Source organism: Cajanus cajan, chromosome 5 (genome assembly GCF_000230855.2).
Source record: "Cajanus cajan strain Asha chromosome 5, NIPB_CcT2T_4, whole genome shotgun sequence".
Lineage (NCBI taxonomy): Eukaryota > Viridiplantae > Streptophyta > Magnoliopsida > Fabales > Fabaceae > Cajanus > Cajanus cajan.
In genome coordinates this window covers 49,500,907-49,521,053 of record NC_138521.1, presented here as the reverse complement: position 1 = coordinate 49,521,053, position 20,147 = coordinate 49,500,907, and the positions used below count along the sequence as shown (strand labels likewise).

At 34.7% G+C, this 20,147-nt stretch overlaps 2 protein-coding genes across 2 annotated transcripts; both read right to left on the bottom strand.

Annotated features, from left to right (window-relative positions):
* Window positions 1-9,408: 9,408 nt before the first annotated feature.
* LOC145958046 (F-box/kelch-repeat protein At3g23880-like) lies at window positions 9,409-10,290 on the bottom strand. The gene has a single exon (XM_083074500.1). It carries the CDS (start codon window positions 10,288-10,290, stop codon window positions 9,409-9,411), a length of 882 nt encoding a protein of 293 aa, XP_082930626.1.
* A 509-nt stretch (window positions 10,291-10,799) lies between these two features.
* On the bottom strand, window positions 10,800-20,065 carry LOC145958340 (protein FAR1-RELATED SEQUENCE 5-like). Its single transcript, XM_083075309.1, has 2 exons — window positions 14,596-20,065; window positions 10,800-14,500 (listed from the first exon to the last, which is right to left on the bottom strand). The coding sequence occupies exon 1, from the start codon at window positions 17,369-17,371 to the stop codon at window positions 15,017-15,019; it is 2,355 nt and encodes a 784-aa protein (XP_082931435.1). The 5' UTR covers window positions 17,372-20,065; the 3' UTR covers window positions 10,800-14,500; window positions 14,596-15,016.
* Window positions 20,066-20,147: the final 82 nt, after the last annotated feature.

Here is a 20,147-nt window from a genome sequence, read left to right as displayed (position 1 = left end):
CAATACGGCCGTATTGATTTCAGTACGGCCGTATTGAAGTTTCAGAAACTTCAATACGCCGTATTGAGTTCACTGCGGCCGTATTGAAGCTTCAATACGGCCGTATTAAGTTCAGTACGGCCGTATTGGGCTTCATTCCCTCCACTTCCTTATTTTGAGCTATTCTAAGACCTCTAGACCTACAGAGAACCCTCCTAGGGCCTTCCAGGAGTCCTTCTGGCTGATCTTCTGGCTGATCTTCCACGATGCTGCTTTGACGATTGTTTTTGATTTTTGTGCCACTGAGGGCTGGATAACGCAGGGATCCGTCTAGGGGATGTGCAGTTACTCATAGGTTCTTGTGTCCCAACTTTCTTTTGCATAGTTGGTGCCCATTGAGGAATTTCTGTTTCCCTGGGGTGTAGACACGAAGATGCTCTTTCTGAGATGAGCGGTGCCTTATGATTGGCTGACGTCCTTTCGACGATAGTGGAGTATCCCGGTTATCCTTATTCGGGTGACTCTTTTTGTTTTTCTGGTTTTGTCGCCTCTGTGTAGGCTGTTATCCGCTGGGGGATTTTGTCATTGATTGTGATTAGCCTCTTCTGTTAGGCAGATCATCTTGACGCTTGATGTTTGGCCAAGAGCCGGATTCCACTTGGGGAATGATTATTGATCTTTTGATTTTTTTCCTTTTTGTAGGAATGCCTCTTGAGTAGGCGACTGGGGATTTGGGGATCTTATGTATCCCAGAGTATTATTTAGGAAGCCTCTACAGGCTTAGACTCACTCAACGCCTGAGTTGGAGAGCTATCTTCCACTGAGGAAGTTTTAAGTCCTTTGACTAGATGTACTGCTTGGGTGATCGTGCTTCCATTGGGAATTTTGTCGATCTTGCTTCGATAGCTCTCGCTGGGGATTTGTTCCGTGAGCTTGAGTTGGGGTTTCTCTGGGGAGTATTATTTCTGCGAGCCTCTCCAGGCTCAATTATTCTGATGAGAGTATTATTTCGGCAAGCCTCTCCAGGCTCAATTATTCTGAGAGAGTATTATTTCGGCGAGCCTCTCCAGGCTCAATTATTCTGAGAGTATTATTTCAGCAAGCCTCTCCAGGCTCAGTTATTCTGTGGGAGTATTATTTCGGCAAGCCTCTCCAGGCTCAGTTATTCTGAGAGAGTATTGTTTCGGCAAGCCTCTCCAGGCTCAATTATTCTGTATGATGAATTGGTTTTTTGTTCAGCCCAAGAATGCGCGCTGAGACGTCTTTTGGAGAGTATTATTTCGGCAAGCCTCTCCAGGCTTAATTATTTTGTGGGAGTATTATTTCAGCAAGCCTCTCCAGGCTCAGTTATTCTGTATAATTTGTTGGATTTTCTGTATTTTTCCTTTTTGTTGATTTTGGCTTTTTCTGTGTTTTTGCCTTTTTTGTTGATTTTGGCTTTTTCTGTGTTTTTGCCTTTTTTGTTGATTTCGGCTTTTTCTGTATTTTTTGTTGATTTTGGCTTTTTCTGTATTTTTGCCTTTTTTGTTGGTTTTGGATTTTTCTGTACAGAAATGTCTCTGAGGAGTATTATTTTGGCAAGCCAGGCTCAGTTATTCTGAGAGAGTATTATTTCGGCGAGCCTCTCCAGGCTCAATTATTCTGAGAGAGTATTATTTCGGCGAGCCTCTCCAGGCTCAGTTATTCTGTATGAGTATTATTTCGGCAAGCCTCTCCAGGCTCAGTTATTCTGAGAGAGTATTATTTCGGCAAGCCTCTCCAGGCTTAATTATTCTGAGGAAGTATTTTTTCAGCAAGCCTCTCCAGGCTCAATTATTCTGTACAGACTGAGGAGTATTGTTTGTATCCTTGCCTTTTTTCGTTTTCGGCTTTTGTTGACTGCTGTCATACACAAGCAATTTTCTATTTTTTCTATTTTATGCAACTGCCTCATGATGAGGTCTTTGAATGTGCAATTAATGTGCGTGATGCACAAAATGCAAGTTTAATTATTTAATATTTTTAGAAAAAATGAATGGCTCCCCCTATCCTCTTCTTCTTGGAGGAATTTTGTCATCGACGTGAGGGAGGATTTCTGTTATTGCCAATACGGCCGTTATTCATTTCAGTATGCCCGTATTGAATTGAAAAATTTGTTCATAACCCTAATTTTGGTACGGGCGTACTGAACATGATACGGGTGTATTGTTTTTCTGAAGTTTATATTTTTTGTTTTTTTCAATAAACAGAGAATAAGTGATCTTCCATTACACCTATCATCTGTATGCATGTATGCAGTATGATGCACCTAATTCTATTTGATTCACTTTTCAAAAGAATTAACCGATGCGTTTCTCTGTTTGGATTTTTGCCATTCCTCTAGACGGACTGTGCGCTGCCGACTTTTATGACCGAGGAATGATGCATATTTGTTTTTGTGTCATCAACCCAATGATCTTTCCCTTCCTTTAGAAGATGTGTCAACCCTCCTATTGACCACTATATCTCCATGTTTCCACTAGATTATTAAAAAATCGTTGGGACAAGAGAGAAAAGAAGGAAAGGATATATTTTCAAAAGTTTGTGTTTTAGAAGGGATTATTTATTTTTTGAAAAATGGATTTTGTAAGAATGGCTTGGCCAATGGTAGGCTTAAGTGTTTAGGCTTGTTTGATTAAACACTTATGAAGTTAAGCACGTCTTGGTTATTAACATTTGTGATTTGACAACTTGGATAGCTTTTCTTGAGCCCCTTTGTTGAATTCAGTTGGAGGTACCATCATGGATTTATTCTATTTTTCGATTGCCCTAACTTTTGCCTAAAACACCCATTTGTGGAATTTTAGCGGGCTTTTGTTTTTGTTCATTATTTTGTAACCCTAATTTTTGCCTAGGTCACCCTTTTGTGGGATTCCTAGCGGGTCTTTTGCTCTTATTTTTGCGCAGCCCCCTTTTTGGGTTTCTTGCCGAGCTTTTTGTTTTTTAGGATTTTTGTCCTGAATGGATTTCTTTTTATCCATGACGGCACTTATTGAGGCCAAGGAAAGGTGCTCCAAGTTGTCACACACACTTCCACATAAAAATGATGCGGGTTTATTTTTATTAAGACAATCTTAACCTCATTCATGCTTTTTCAAACAGGGTTAAAAATAATGTGGTTTAGAATTTTATTGTAAGCAAGAAGAGAAGCAATAAGAAAGAATGATTTTATTATAATCATAATGGAAAACATGTGCCCTATCGAGGCTCGGGGGTCGGGCTGTCCCCGAGGAGTAATCTCTAACAGTCATCGAGTTTATACATCCCTATCGGAAGAAGAAAAACACTTGATGACGACAGCCGGCCTTGATATTTGTGAACCAGCCTTCCTAAAGATCTGGCTTAAAGAACGTCGAGAAGGATCTTGATTCCTCTTCGTTCTTTGATCATTAACAGGGTTGTATCCTAACCCTTGTTTCCCCGGATTGTCCTTGATAATGGGTAGCTCCGGGATTCCTTGGGAGTCCTTGCCTAATCCTTGTCCTGGCAAGTATCCGTTCTTAGTGAGCATATGGGCTACTTTCTTCATTTCTCGGGGAAACGTCTCAACATTGGCAATTTCCAATGCTTGGAAGGCGGTTTCCAAAGCTTCCTCTGCTGCATCCACATAAGGTATGGTGGATGGCTTGCTGATGAGTATGTCATCTTCAGCTTGTACGGTCACCAGTTTGTCACCCACTATGAACTTGACTTTCTGGTGGAGCGTAGAGGGTACAGCTTTCGCATCATGAATCCAAGGTCGGCCAAGGAGACAGCTGTATGCCGGAGTAATGTCCATCACTTGAAATTCGACGTTGAAGATGATGGGCCCAATTTGGATTGGGAGATTGACTTCTCCCACCACTTCTCTTTTAGAACCGTCGAAAGCTCGGACGATCATGTTGCTCGGGCGCATTTGGACTCCCTTGATTGCCACTTGATCGAGCGTTCTTTTTGGCATTACGTTCAAGGAAGATCCATTATCTACCAAGACTTTAGCGATGTGATACTCCTTGCACTTTACAGAGATGTGCAAGGGCTTGTTATGATTTGGTCCCCCAGCGGGGATCTCTTCATCGGTGAAAGTGAGGTGATCATTAGCCGTGATGTGACTAACAATCCCCTCAAACTTGTCTTGGGAGATAGTGTGCGACACATATGCCTCGTTCAAGACTTTCAACAGAGCTTGTCGATGCGGTTCGGAGCATATGATCAACGACAACAGAGTAATCTTTGCTGGCGTCTTATGAAGTTGATCCACGATGGAGTACTCGCTCTGTCGGATAAACTTTAACAGCTCGTCTGTCTCCTCCTCGGATTCTTTATTTTCCTCGGTTTTTTCCTTTTTTCCTTTATTCTTGGGAGCTTTATCATGAAGATCTTCGGGAGTGTAGATCCTGCCACTCCTAGTCATGCCCCCAAGTCCAGCGATGTTGGAAATATCACTGTCGGCAGAAGAATGGATGTCGTATATCCATGGCACAGCCTTATTTGATTCGTAGGGAAAAGGCCTTGGAGTAGTGATCCTTAATGGTGTTGGACCTTCCCCTTTATTCGTCTTGATTACCAACAACGGAGTTGATGTGCGCTCGCTTGGCGCGGTTGTTGGCTTACACTTGATAACGAACGGCGTGCGATCCATTCTTTGAACATACGCATCGATTAATTTTTTCTTTTTATTAATGTTATTAATGGATTACTAGGAGGGATGTATGAAATGAATGACTCCTAGATCCCTCCATGATCTATATGCATGATATGAGATGATGATGTTGAATATGCATGCATTGTGTTTATTGAACTAAGCATTATCATGTTTTCGGGATGTCCCTAAGATGATGCATGATATTGCTTGGTTTTGGGTAAATATCATTTTTCTTTGTTTTTTGAATATATATATTTTTTTTGTATTTTTAGGGTGAAAAGGGAAACTACCTATATGAATGTGATGAAGGTAGATGTTAACACCATGTAATGGAAGATTCTTATTTCTATTTATTCTTATTTTAAAAGAATAGGAATGTTGTATGTTTAAAGAAATGCAATGTATGCTCATACAATGTCACATAATCAATGCACAAACAATTCACTCATCCACGAACAGTCACGAGCGAATCACGAGGTAGGGGTATCCTGTAGAAAAGTGCATATTCAAGGTGGATCTAACTGTTCTCACCGGTCTGAGGGCCCCAAGGTGCCCCCATTATAGGGACCCAATTCCTCTCGTCGTAAGCCGATGGAAAGCTCCAACGCACTGTCGGACTCGAGTTCATGGTTATCACCTTGAGTGATGCTTTCCGACAACGGTCTACGGGCACCTATAGACCCATTCAACAACCGGCCGTACTAACATCCACTCCCTATGGCTTACCACTCATGCCCCCGGGTATAGAGGGAACTGTTGTGTGCAAAGGTTTGTGTGCAATTTATATTTCAAACAATTGCAGAAAATTAAACAAACAACAGTTATTAAAGCCAAATAAATAAAACATATTATCATACAAACAAGGGGTAATGAAGTAATTTTAACTATTATTTGTTAAAAATAATCTGTCACTAAATGGGACTGACTCTCGAGGCTTCCCCAGCGGAGTCGCCATCTGTCGCCACCGGCCCGAAACGGGCTTTCGGCATTCGCGAAGGATGGTTGGACTCTTTTGTTTGTTTAAAAATATGGATTGCTAGAATGACTTATTCTCAAACTGAGACCTCGTCAAACGAGCAATTTTATTAAAAGGCTCACCAATCCATGTTAATCCCAAGCGGGACCCTCCATGGATTAGCGGTTTTCATAAAAAGGAAGGGTTCATGGAGTCGCCACCAATGTTTTACTCAAAACATTGGAAAAAGAAGTTTAAGGCAATCGATTCAAAAATCGACTTCGGCCATTACAACCAGAGTCGGGTAAGGGAGTCGGTTACGCGTGGGGAAGGTGTTAGCACCCCACAGCGCCCCTTTCGGGTTCCCTATGACAGATTATTTAAAAATAATAGTGCGAAATTACTAAATTACCCCTATTTATTCTAAGCAATTATAAATTAACTATCTACATGATGACAGTTTAAATATGTACACACAGAAAGCGGTAAAAGAAGGGACTTTAAAGAGATAAACCTTTGAAGCGTGCTTTCTTATATATCTTGACAGAAATTGGGAAGCGTTTTGGCGTTCCCTCCCTCTACAAGACCGCTCGCTCCCTCCTATAAAATTTTAACTATGGAAATCCGGAGGATTTCCCTTCGACTAGGTTCGAATCTCCAAGCTAAATGCTCGGAATTCCAGAACTTCGTCGGATCGACTCCCAGAGAGATTTCTAGGGCAGAACACTGCTCAAAAACCCCAGAATACTCAAGGAGGGAGTCAAAACTGTGTGGAAAAGTGTAGAATGACGTCCAATTGACGTCATATTTATAGGGATGAGGCTCAATACGACCTCTGGGGGTCAATACGGTCCGTATTGAAGTTTTGAACTACAATACGGCCGTATTAAATTCAATACGGCCGTATTGAAGTTCAAAAAACCTCAATACGGCCGTATTGAAGTTCAGTGCGGCCGTATTGAAGTTCAGTGCAGTCGTATTGAATTCAATGCAGCCGTATTGAAGTTCAGAAACTTCAATACGGCCGTATTGAGTTCAGTGCGGCCGTATTGAAGTTCAAAATGTTCAATACGGCCGTACTGAACCTCTGGGAGGCCCTATTGGGCTTCATTCCTCCCACTTTTCTTATTTTAGCTATCCTAAGACCTCTAGACCTATAGAGAACCCTCCTTGGGCCTTCTGGAAGTCCTTCTGGCTGATCTTCCTTCAGTCTTCGAGAGTCTTCAAGCTTTATTTCCGACCCGGACAATTTTAGGGGTCTACACCGACCAAGAAAAAAAAGAACACATTGTTGGTACTGCAAGAGTTGCTGTTAAAAATCCCGATTCTTTAAAAAAAAGGTTGTTTTCACATACAATAGCAGGAAACAAATGGGGATGCTTGGCAGACATGGAGCCACTACATAATGCTAAGTATGATGGGATGCAAACAAGTATCGAAATACCCACCGTAAGGCATCGTGTGTTGTGTCTTTATTATTTACAAAATTTACATATTAATAATACCTAACTATTTTCATTATCATTAAATGCAGTGGATACCAATGTTATTTAGGCCACCTATGACGATGATTTTGGACCAGGTTCATGCCATGGTTGCAGCGTATATATTTGGCTCAAATAAAGATGACTCCATCAATGCGTAACTAATCTTCTAGTATATTATTGTAACCCTAAACATGGGACCACCACAATCATTAACAATGAAGTATTTCCTATAATATTTTTCAGCAAAGAAGTCCTAATAACTACGTCGACTAACATGGTCGGGGATAGGAAGACTCTCAAATCATTGTTACCAAAAGGACTAGTGGATCAAGAGGTACGTTACATTAGATGTGTCATTGTGTCATTGTGATCTTAGTGATTTTAGCTGTGTTAACTAATATTTCTTAGTTTATTAATGTATACATAATTTTGTATACAAAATATATTTGCCATTAGGTCATTAATCTTGTTGCTTCCATGTTGACCCATGAAGAACGTTCCAATTCGAACAGAAATGGGTTTTGGTATTTTCCTACAACTGTCGCGGTAAAGTCAAATGTGAAGCGAAACTTTATTTATATACAAAGTCAAAACCCTAAACCCTAAACCCTAATTTATCAATATTTATGTTATAGCAATATGCGTTGGCTTGGAGTTCTCCACCTGAAACTATTATCGACTACTACCACGGAGATTACATGGGAAACATTGATGAATTAACAAAGGTTTTTATTCTAACTTTGCATAAAAGCATAATTATATTTTGTTAAAAGTGTTTTAGGTATTGAAATAATGAGTAACTAACATATGAATAGATTTATGTTCCTATTAATGATTTGAACTTGCATTGGTTTCTGCTTGTGGTGGATCTACGAGACAAAACACTAGTTCTGTTGGATTCGCTACCTCACCCTGCCAGGAACCCCATGAGAAAAATGTCTGTTAAGAAAATGGTATGTCATGTAATCTCTTATGCCACGAACAGTACTGAACATAAATAAAACAATATTCGTACTTATCAGATTAATATTTTAGGCATTATTTTTGGAAGAGATGTTTTTGCATGACTCGTTTAACCAATTCGAGGCATCAACCAAACCTAGAATTTCAGAATTTTCCATCAAGGTTCCACATGATATTGGGAAACAAAATCCTGATTCGTAAGCAAGTCTCCTATATCAAATATTCTACTTTGTACATATGCCTAATACTAAATACAATTTACTTATTTATTAACTTATAATTTGACATTCTTTGTGAAACTAACAGAAATGACTGTGGCGTATGGGTTTGTGACTGGATGATGACGAGTGGATCCATAAACGATTACAACATCAAGGTAACCAATTCGTTATCCTTAAAATCATTAATTATGTTATTATATGCATCTTTCACATAACCTTTTATGTAATATTATTTCAATATGATGTGTACACTCATTATAATTATAGGTTGACAATGCAACGAGGATGAAGATAGCCCTTCATTTGGTTCTGACTTCATATAACACCAAAAAAGATGAGGTCCTTAACTATGCTGCCAAAAACTGGAAGCATCTACAACAAAAGAACACACAACTTGTTGGTTAAGTTGGCAAAATATGCAACAACAAACAATGGTTAACTCTGTCTCAGTTTATATTATATGATTTTTGTTTGTAATTAATATATTTGGATGTTGCGTTGGGCTTTTGGCAAAATATGCAACAACAATGGTTAACTGTGTCCCATTAATATTTATCAATCATTGTTAGATAGTCTCTAAACTTTTTTTAGTTTTCAATAACTCATTTTTTTCATGAACTTCTTCGTTAAAATTGCATACCAAAATTAAATATTTTAAATTTTGTAATATATAATGTTAAAAAATTATATTAATATATCAAAATTATATGACTTTCAATAATTATTTTTCATTCGCAATTTAAAATGAAATATTGTATTATTTGTTTATTTATCAATAACTATTATTTCTATGACTACTGTAATTTATCATTTTTTCCATAATAATTTTTTTTTTAATATAATACAATTACAAAATGCCTTCTTCCCGCTACTTATAAACTTACAAATACCAATTGATAATATGTTTAGTACATCATGTTAAACATTAAAATACATATGTAATAATAAACCCTAAACATTAAATTACATTCAATTTAGGTTGACAGCAGTGTCTCTTCACACACTATCATCTAGTGCTCATATTGCACAACACGATCATAAGTCCTATATTGTAACGTCTCATCCCTTGCATTCCATGTGGCCATAACTCACGTTTCATTGTTGACAAAGATAATTGAATCATCTGAGGAACACGGCGGTAACATATATCCTGCAAAATTATTACTGACTTGTTAAATGATAACCCAAAATAACACCAACATTTGTTTGCCAGTTCAAACTAATCCAATGAAGACAATGCCAAAAATAGAGTCTCATAGATCCCTCATCAACACAAATAGAAGGCTGTGTAATTGTGTTTAGGGACTCATCTTGGAAATCCCTCCATGAACCAGCATTCAAAGAATACACAAATGCACGATGAGATGGATCATATTTACTAAGATAAATTTGAACCACAACATAATTCTGTTCAGATGGGACATAACCAAATCCATAAAAATCTAAACCAAAAAAATCACCCGATATTCTCATTATAGTAGATGGATTTGCACGAAAAGCACCAAAAAACCCGGTAGAGGGATTCCAAATGAACAAGGATGTAGGAACCCAAAAAAGTATCATGCCCCTGCACGTACCAATAATTTTCATGTACGCATTGGAGTAGGACATTGGTTTCTGAAGAATACAACTTGCGTCAACAAGAGCCTTGCTTGTGTCTACGCATAGTATTTCATTTACGAAACATGAAAACAAAATAATTTTTTTCACGATTTTGGATTCAGCGTAGTGCCTTTTTGCGAAGACAGAATCGGCAAACAAACAAAACCAAAGTTTACACACTACTTTGCCTCTGGAAATTGATTTGACGGGAGGCCGCAAAAAAGTCTCAATTATTAACTCCACTAGAAGTGCCATTCTATTTACGGTGGTGTATACTGTACACCATGACCGTATTTCTTGTGCAGTGAACGAATGATGACTAAAATGACATTTGCGGATATATATACCAAAAATGACGTATACGAAGAGATACTCCCATACGCAACCTCTGTTCACAATAACTGCACCCCCTGCCTCCCACGTCGCCTCGAGTACAACCATTTCGAAACGTGTACCCTACCAACTGTCTTTGAAAAATGTGAACTTGTAAATTGCATTATTCGGAGAGTAATCATTACTCATTACTTGTAACTTGTAACATATAAGACTGACGCTTTGTTTGCATCATAGACAGACAATTCTAACTTTCTTCCCTTTCATCTTCTTCTAAAAAAAAAATTTCTCTCATATTCTTCGCTCTAAACCGTTAACATGGCCGACGATACCGTCGTTTCTGCAAACAAAAATCCTCAGTAAGTTTCATTTATGTTGTTATTCCATATGTTTAGCGTTTTGCAGTAGATACTCATGTTTGTTATTTTATTCATTTTGACTGTCACTAATTTTTTTTTTCTTTTAACATGTTTAACCCAAATGCTAATGTTGGTTATCATTAGTGTGTCCAACTTCAATTTTTGTTCTTATTTTATTTTTTTTACTTTTTAATTCATTGCATGGATATACAATACATACGATTTGCTTTTCCTATTTATATTTGTTATTTGTCAACCTTATTTACGACTGATAAATGCCATTTTCTTTATTTTTAGGCCATTGGTAACACATTTCACTTCTTTTTTGGCACCAAAAAAGGTATTTATGTTATTTTTTTCTCAACTTTTTTTAAAAATTCATAAACAAAAAGTTAGCATTATATATGTCTTTTTTAATTTGTGTATGTAATTTTTTTGCAGCCAAAAATTTATTGGAACTATTTATTTTTTAAACAATGGCAAGGGAGGTTAAATGTATGCCAAACTATTGATCCAAAAGGAAACAATTTCACTCTTGGTTTAACAAAAAAATTTGGTCCGACAGTCGGATATTTTGAACAAGGAGTCAAGGAATTACTCCTATTTTATGGTATAAAAAATAGACATACTATTCAGTTTCGGTATAAAGGTAATAGTACATTTCATATGCGTATTTTTAATATGGCTAGTGAAGAAATTATTTATCCGGACAATCCAAACCCTCAAAATCTAAGGTAACATTTAATTTATAAAATTTCTTAACTTGTTTATTCTTATACTCCTACTTTATAAAATTCATTCAATGTTCGAAGTTGTTGTTATCAGCGACAATAACATAATACAAGAGCCCAATGAGGATAACCTGCCCGTTTATCCACCGTGGTATTTGACTCTAACAAAAGCAGCAGCTACAGGGAAACAACCATTAGTGAGTCAATTATTTACTTAAAATTTATTTTATTAATAAACTTTATAAATTTGCAGAAAATAATTAACAAAACTAAAATATGCTTAATATAATATACTTTACTAATTCTTTTTTTGTTTGGTGTCAGCATTTTCTTGTTGAATACGTGGTTGCTTGGAATATAAATGATTATGGATATTGTTTTTTATTTGATGTCAATCAAAAAAAACAATATGAATCATATATAAGCAGAAGATCGTCCCGCCATACTAAGGAGTGTTATTTGGGTTCTGGTTGGATGCAATTTTTGAAGACTGCAAAATTCAAAGCGGGTGACGTCTTGAAGTTGGAAAAAGTTTATAACTCGGAATATCTAGTCATAAATGTTTCCAAAATTTAGGCTGTTTCTTGTTTTGCTCAATCGTTTAATATATTTATGTTGTTAAACATTCGTAACTTTTATACTTTATTTTCCTGTCATTTACTCTCATATGCATTCTTTTAATTCCAATGACGACAAAAAAATACACAAATATATAATTCTGTTAACTAATTACATAATTACTTCAATTGTATTACATTTAATAAATTCTTTTATAATATGTCATTATTTATTATTCAATAAATTGTTAATAATTTATTTTTTATTATAAACAAATTAATTAATTATTCAATATAATTAAAAATATTATTATTATTATACTGTAATGCGTTTGTATGAAACATTGGGATAATCAAACTCAGCATGCTTCCGTACTGCACGCCTGTATGACAATTATGGCATCTGCATACTTCTGAAATCATCAATAGTTATCCAAATCATGTAATCGCAGTCATTAATAGATTACATATCCCTCTTCAAATCTCTATGTGCTTCGTAAATGTAAATGTAAATACGGTTTGTGTGTCATCACTTTTATATCAAAATTTATAGATTTGTTTATTACATAATTAATATCCACTTGTGTAAAACACGCGTTCCTTTTCGCGTTACGGATTTACAGTTTACACCCCCGCCCCTCAATGACTTATTTAAAGTCACCTACAATACACAGTTTTCACATTCCATAACTGACGACCATAACACCGTTGCCTTCATTTTCGGATTTATTCAACATTCACTCCATCCTTCTCTGATCCAGGTATGCCTGTATTGAGTCTAAAAATTTCGAAATCACATCTTCGTTTCGGTATTATTCACCATTCACTTCGTACTACTATTTTTTTTTTTCTTCAGATTTTAAACATGACATCTTCTTCGACATCGGTAAACAACGACAAGTTCAAATACTGGTTTCAAACTTCCGCTAGAAAATTAACTCCAGGAAAGGTATTTTCATTCTATTTTTCATGTTCAGTAATATTATTTATCAACTATTGTTGTTTGTAATGTAAGCTGCACTATTTGAATCATATGCAGGATTCAATGAAAATGTCTAAGAAATTTCTGAAATTTTGGGGTCATCGTTTACTTACGGATTTATGTTATGCCATGGATCCCAATGGCAATGTCAACACACTGGTAATTGGTAAAAGAAAAAACAAGCATTCCTTTACAAGTGGGTGCACTGATATGGCAAATTTTTATCAAATGAATACAGTTCATCTTATTTTCATGCACTTTATAGGAAATAATTATTTCCATGTACGTATAATCAATGAAAAATTTTATGAAATCGATTACCCAATTTCAAACGCATTCCTCAACCGGCGTACTATTCAGTTTTCGACCAACTTTTTTCAAACATTCAGAACCAACATAAATAATGAACAGGTATTAATTTTAAACCCTACTAATCAATACACAAAATGTGTCCACTTCTGTCTATGAATATCTTTTTGTTTAACATTTTCTTTAACTTATTTAACGCAGGATATATTGCAACTTGGAGGAACTTTTAACTTTTTTTGGCAAGATAAGATGAATGTTGGCGTTGCCGTCATTACTGATCCTGCAGGAAATGAGTTTTCTTTGCAATTACAATACGATAGTATTGATTTCGAGTTGACTGGTGCTTTGCAACTCGTACAAAGATATAATCTTGAAAACAATCATGTGGTTTGGATTCATTATTTGGAACATAATAAGTTCTTAATAAGGGTCTTCTCTGCAGCCAATATCGAAATTAATTACAATATTGGTAAAGATGAAGAAAATTTACAACAGTTCATGCTTCACAAAAGTTGGGTCAAAATAATTACTGATGAAGATTTTAATAAATTTCAAACACTGGTAACTTTTTTCCTAATTAACAACTTATATGGTAATTTGTTCAAAAATATTATATAATGTTATATTTCATCACTAATCATAACATGTTGCTTTTGTAGACGATTCCATCTCAAGTTGTTAGGGATTTTATGCCACTGGACCAGAAATTATTAGTCTTACAGGATGAACATGGAAATCAATATTTATGTGACTTGAAACAAACATGTCATGAAAGGTACATCGTTGAAGGATGGTATCAGTTTGTCTGCTCCAACAACTTTGTCGTGGATGATGTCCTTCAGTTTTATTTTACTCATAATCCTAACATACTATATGTACAAAAAGCCTAATGATGTATCCTTTTTATTTGTAACAATTTTATACATAACAGATATTGTATTACATTACTTTATCTACTTTTCATTTATAATTTGTAATCATATTCTTACCTTTTTATCATCAACATTAGTACATTAATTTATCACCAGTTATAGACACAATTTTTCTTATTTAACTAGTCGATTTCGAGATGCATAGTCACATCAAATATAAATCGTTTTCTCCAACAATATTCATAACTTTTTCAAATTTTCGCTAGTATCATTTCAAAATAACTCTACCACAATAATTTATACAAACACGTATGACAACGACTGTTTTGTGGGTTGTAATAATTCATCTATCATACAATTCATTTATGGCAAAACAAATTAAATCAAAAAATAACATTAACTTACATCATCCACCTTGATTTTTCATCATACTATGTAGGAATTCACACCAACCACTTCCAGAATTAAAATTCGAAAGAACACCATAATTCGAAGGAACACCATAATTCTGAAATGATTATTCCAATATACCAATTAATTTATTACAAAGACCAAAATAAAAATAAAAAACAACAAAATCATTTTCATTATATACAAACTAACCATATATGTGGGCATCAAATTTGGCATGGACATTACTCCACCTTCATCACATTTAATGTTAACACCACTTGAGCCAAACCATACTGCCGAAGGACTTATATGCTGTCTTGCCTGACACACTCAAATATTAACATTAAACCCTGCATACCATGTATACACTTAATCATAATATACTTCTTCAAATTTCTAAATCACACAAATTATGTCTAAAAAAAAATTAAACGAACCATGTACGTGCCCATTGGATTAGGCATTGACAAAATTACCTGTTCTGGGAATTCATTCAAACTATTAACCTCACAATTGTTATCATTCTTAACCTCACAAGCGTTCAACATTGGTTGTTTACCCTGAAACAAATTATAACAACTTCAATATAAATAAATATAGGGATTAACATCAATTTATCAATCAAAATATTTCAAATCCAACAAAATAACTTTACTTTATGTCGTGCACTTGTAATACGCCCACTTTGTGATCCACAAACACCATGAATTTCACTTGCATCATGCTGCTGAGAAACAACAGCAGGGCATGTTGTTATAAAGTGACCAGATTTCTTGCAGTTAGAACATTTTCTACTATTCTTTTTCTGCTTTTTTGTTACTGCAGCACCTTTTGTCTTAACCACATTTGGATCACAACTATCGTTTTTTTCAAAATTTTCATTTAATTGCAACTTCTTATCAACTTGTTCTTTTAACTTCAGGACTTCATTTCTAACAAAATTGAAACTATCAGATTTTTTTGCTGCAATACTGCACAGACTGTTAAAACATGCAGCCAATGATGCAAAACGAGCCATAACATTCATATCAGTATCTTCAACTTCTGACTCAAAAGATGACATATATGAACTTTTAGCATCCTTCAACCATCTCTTGCAAATCAAACTACTTGGAAAACACTCAATGTGTTCATATCGCATGACACATATTATGTGCGAGCATGGAATGCCACAAAACTCATACATCATGCAATCACAAAGATATTTACCTTCTTCTTTATCAAATCCAACATTATGTTCCCGGTGACGCTCACAAAATTTGTCCACCTTAAAACAAACCTTATCCTCACCTTCAAATTTGTTTGTCACATTCAAAGATCCAGCAGTTATAATTTGTGATGCCACTTGTTTAAAAATATTTCTTGTGAATAAATTAGCAGCCTGTCGCTCAATTTTTCGAAGAGAGGATGTCAGAACAGGCTCAGTATATAATGAATTATAATCAGAAACTAGTTCATTGTACCTAAAATCCCTTAAGGAGTGCTCAAAATTATACAACAACTCAACAATTGTATTTTTCCTCCTTATATAGGTTTTGATACAAGAATTAATCCCTTCACATAATGACGTTGTCCTTATTCCTGCAAAAAATTTATCACGAAGATATGCATGAGCCCACATGCCCCTCTTCCTATAAACTTCATTAACCCAATTGTTATCTTGAACCTCATGCTTAACAACTAACTCCTGCCAAAATTTTTCAAATTCAGTTGATGAAAAATTACCATACATTGCTCTTTTGAAATCAGCTAAGAAATTAGAATTCTTAACATTTTGACAGGCATTTTTTTGCAAATGCCAACCACAAAGTCTATGTGTAGCATTTGGAAACACCTGTTTTATTGCCTCCCTCATTGCTCCATCACCATCTGTCACAATGGACTTCGGTTCTTTGTTGCACATTGCATCCAAAAATGTTTCTAACACCCACTTGTATGTTTCAATTGTTTCGTCTGAAACAACACAACAACCAAAAATCACAGTTTGAGAATGATGATTTTTTCCAGAAAAAATGACTAAAGGTTTATTGTACTTATTTTTTTTGTAGGTGCTATCAAATGCAACAACATCTCCAAAACATTGGAAATCAGATCTGCTGGTACCATCAGACCAAAATAGGTGCTTCAGTTCACCTTCCTCACCAACAACATATCTTGAAAAAAACATTGCATCATTATCTGCCTTTCCTTGTAAATAACTTAAGGCAGCAAATACATCTCCCCCTTCAACTTTACATCGTCTTTGCTGTGAAATATGATTATAAACATCTTTCTTGTTGAACCCTAAACCAACACAGCCCCCTTTTTGCTCCATCATGAAACCCATTATGTGACATGTTCTTATGCCTTGAGCATGCAACGAATCAACCTGTGCTTTGTCCACAGTAGACAGCCCACGATATGTAGGGATTAATGAAACATATTTTTCTTCACATCTAACATGATTATGACTTGGCTCAAACGATACCACTTTCCATTTACCGATTTTTTCATCTAAACGAACACGTAATTTTGCTTTACAATTTGTTCGTGTCAAAGGTCTATGTTGTTTTTTCCTATCATCTCGAATAAAGTGTTTGTTATCCCTCAAACCAGCCTTGTTGCACAAAAATTGACGCATTACAATATTGTGCTTTTTGTCATAACCAACTTCATCTTTTCTAACACCAAAACCATGATACTTTGCATAATCAAAATAGAATTTATAAGCATCATGTTCACTACAGAACTCCATCTCCAAAATCTCCTCTGCTGTTAAATTAATATAACTTTTGTCATCAAATCCACTGAAACCTACATTTTCTACTTTATCCCTTTCACTTTCACTATCATTACAATCCCTTTCACTTTCACTATCATTACAATCCCTTTCACTTTCACTATCATTACAAAGATCTTCACTCTCTTCTTCAAAATTTTCAATCTCAAAACTACACTCTTCGTCATCACTTAAATTAACAAATGCTTCACCATTGAAATTTTCCATCTGTATAGTATGTGAAAAATTCAACACAAATATTACTAAACAACACAATCAAAGTCCCTAAACCCTAAATCACAATTTCAAATTACCAACAAAAACAAACCGAACCATATCTAAAATATTATTCTTCACAACAACACTATGCAAACCTGATTCATCATTGAAATTTGTCATTCGTATCGTATGTCAAAAATCAAACACAATAATTACTAAACAACACAATAAAAGCAACTAAACACTAAATGACATTTTCAAATTAACCACAAAACAAACCCAACCATATCAACAATACTGTTTCCGGCAAAACGACAACAGAAAACGTAACTCGAACATAACACTTACATGTATCGTCGACTACCGACAGCTAACCACTGCGGTCAAATGCGTCGTCAGAAATTTCTTTCGTCGGAGATGATGACGATTTACGCCTGACAAACCAGCTTCCTTCGCCGGAGAACAACAACAACAGGGATAACGACAATCAACAACCCTAAGCGGAGACGGAAAATGACATTCAAAAATCAGAGTCGCAACCACCTCAAAACTCTCAGTCGCAACGACCTCGACGGAAAACGGCAATTTTAGGGTTCAATAATGGGGAAACGACCTCAAAACTCACGGTCGGAACGAGCTCCACGGAAAACGGCAATTTTAGGGTTCAATAACGGGGTAAAATTCACAATACGAACCCCTGAATAGAGAAGGGCAATTTTACATTGATAGCCTTCGGTGAAATAACCTTATTGCCCTTTACGAATTATTTAACTTTAAAGTCATACCTTTCCAGCTCACAAGGTGACTCACCTCATTAAGACCACATGTCAACCTGTCATTGGTTTACAGACAAGGGGCACCAAAACCCCTTCAAATAAAAGGGCACCGGAGCAATAGCCAACAGTTTGCATGTCTACCATGTCGCAACTACACATAGATTTAGTTATTGTAAGAACTCGATTATAATGAAAACCCCCTGGACTTTAGAGGTCAACATAACCTTGTTCATGTCCCCAATTAACATCCAAGCATTATGCACCTGTAAAGACAAATTAGACAAATAATTCATAGTAGGGGTGTTCAAATTGTTAAACTAAACTAAATTAAAAGAAAACTAAACTAAACTATAATAAATAGTTCACTAAACTAAATTGAACTAATATAAATATTGACTAAACTAAACTAAACTATTATCTAGATTAGTGCACTATAGTTTTAGGAGTTTGAACTAAACTATAATATCAATTAAATTAAATTATTATTAATTATAAATTAAATTATTATTAATTATAACTAAATTGAACTACATTAAAAAAATAAATTTAAAATCAACATTTTTAAATTGAGCTACCAAATCATTGATATTAATTATAAATTAAATTTAAAATAATTTTTGTAAAACAATGTTAGAATCTACAGTACTATTCTGGCTTCTACTTTCTTGTTTATCTTAAACTAATTTGGTTTGTTCAGAAATAAATAAAATTAGAGGTAAATAAAATATGGTTAAAGATTGTTTTCATCAAGGATTTGTTTGAACCTAAGTTTAAAAGTACTTTTTGCTTGCATCCAAACATATATTAATTGTTTTTATATTACTTTTTTCTTCATTTTATCTTAAATTTTAACTACCTATATTTTAAAATTAATTCATATTAACTTTTAAAAAAAATGAGACAGATAAGTTATGTATGTAGAAAAAATTAGCTGTGCAAAAAGTAATTACCTTGCACCAAGCCTTTTCGTCGGTTTTCACCATAAATTGCATCAAATCTAGGCCCAAATTACCCAAAAAAAGAAAAAGGGAAAAAAATAGTAGCAAATTCTTACCCCTTTTTTATCCCAAATTAAAAAAAAAAAAAAGAGAAAATGACACTACGACTTTAATACCTCCGTGCTTCCGTGAATGTGCAGTGCTTAAGAGAAAATGATTCTACCACATACATTAATAGTTTTGAACGACGAACCGTAGCCTCCCGTGCTTCCGTAAATGTGCAGTGCTTGTATTTGGTTTTAGTAAACTGAACTATTAATTTTAATAGTTTAGTTTTATAAACTATACTAAAAGTAATAGTTTGGTTTAAACTATTAAAAAATAATTTAGTTTATTTTAGTTTAGTTTAGTTTAGTTATTTAAAAAGTTTAGTTTTAAATAGTTTTGTGAACACCCTTAATTCATAGTACCTGTTTGGTAGTCGGGATAGGCGAGGCATACACCATAAAGCAAAGTCAAGAAGCATACCTTTTCTATTTAATTTTTATTCTTTTTTCTCCACTTCTTCGTAAATTTATTTTTCAAGCATCTTACATCTTTTAACTAACTAGTCAAACTTATTCACATCTTATAATTGTTAATTACTTACACATATTTAATATAAATTATTTTTATTATTTATTTTATTTTTATTTTAAATAAAATATACATAAACACAAAATGTCTTTTTTACATTAATTAACATAATTTTTTTAGCTTAACTAATAATTTTAAATTTGAGTCTTATATATAACTTAAAAAAATTGTGTAAAAAAAAAGCATGACTCGTAATGATTAAACCCAAGTTAAAAGCCCATTTATTGTTGTTTTCATTTTCCACATTTGTTTTTAATATACAATAAAACGACCACCTTATTTTCAACCTCTTTATAAAAAAGTTGTAAAAAAACTTTTTATAAATTAAAAAAAACTAAAGAACCCTAATGAAATTGCCTTAAAAAAAACCTAATCTTTTTTACTAAAAAATAAAGAAAATAGAACTAAACTTTAGTCACATGAACTTTATAAGGT

Bases quoted from the DNA above. Each gene is read 5' to 3' on its own strand.
- LOC145958046 (XM_083074500.1), bottom strand. From the start codon at position 10,290: ATGGTTGTACTCGAGGCGACGTGGGAGGCAGGGGGTGCAGTTATTGTG.
- LOC145958340 (XM_083075309.1), bottom strand. From the start codon at position 17,371: ATGGAAAATTTCAATGGTGAAGCATTTGTTAATTTAAGTGATGACGAA.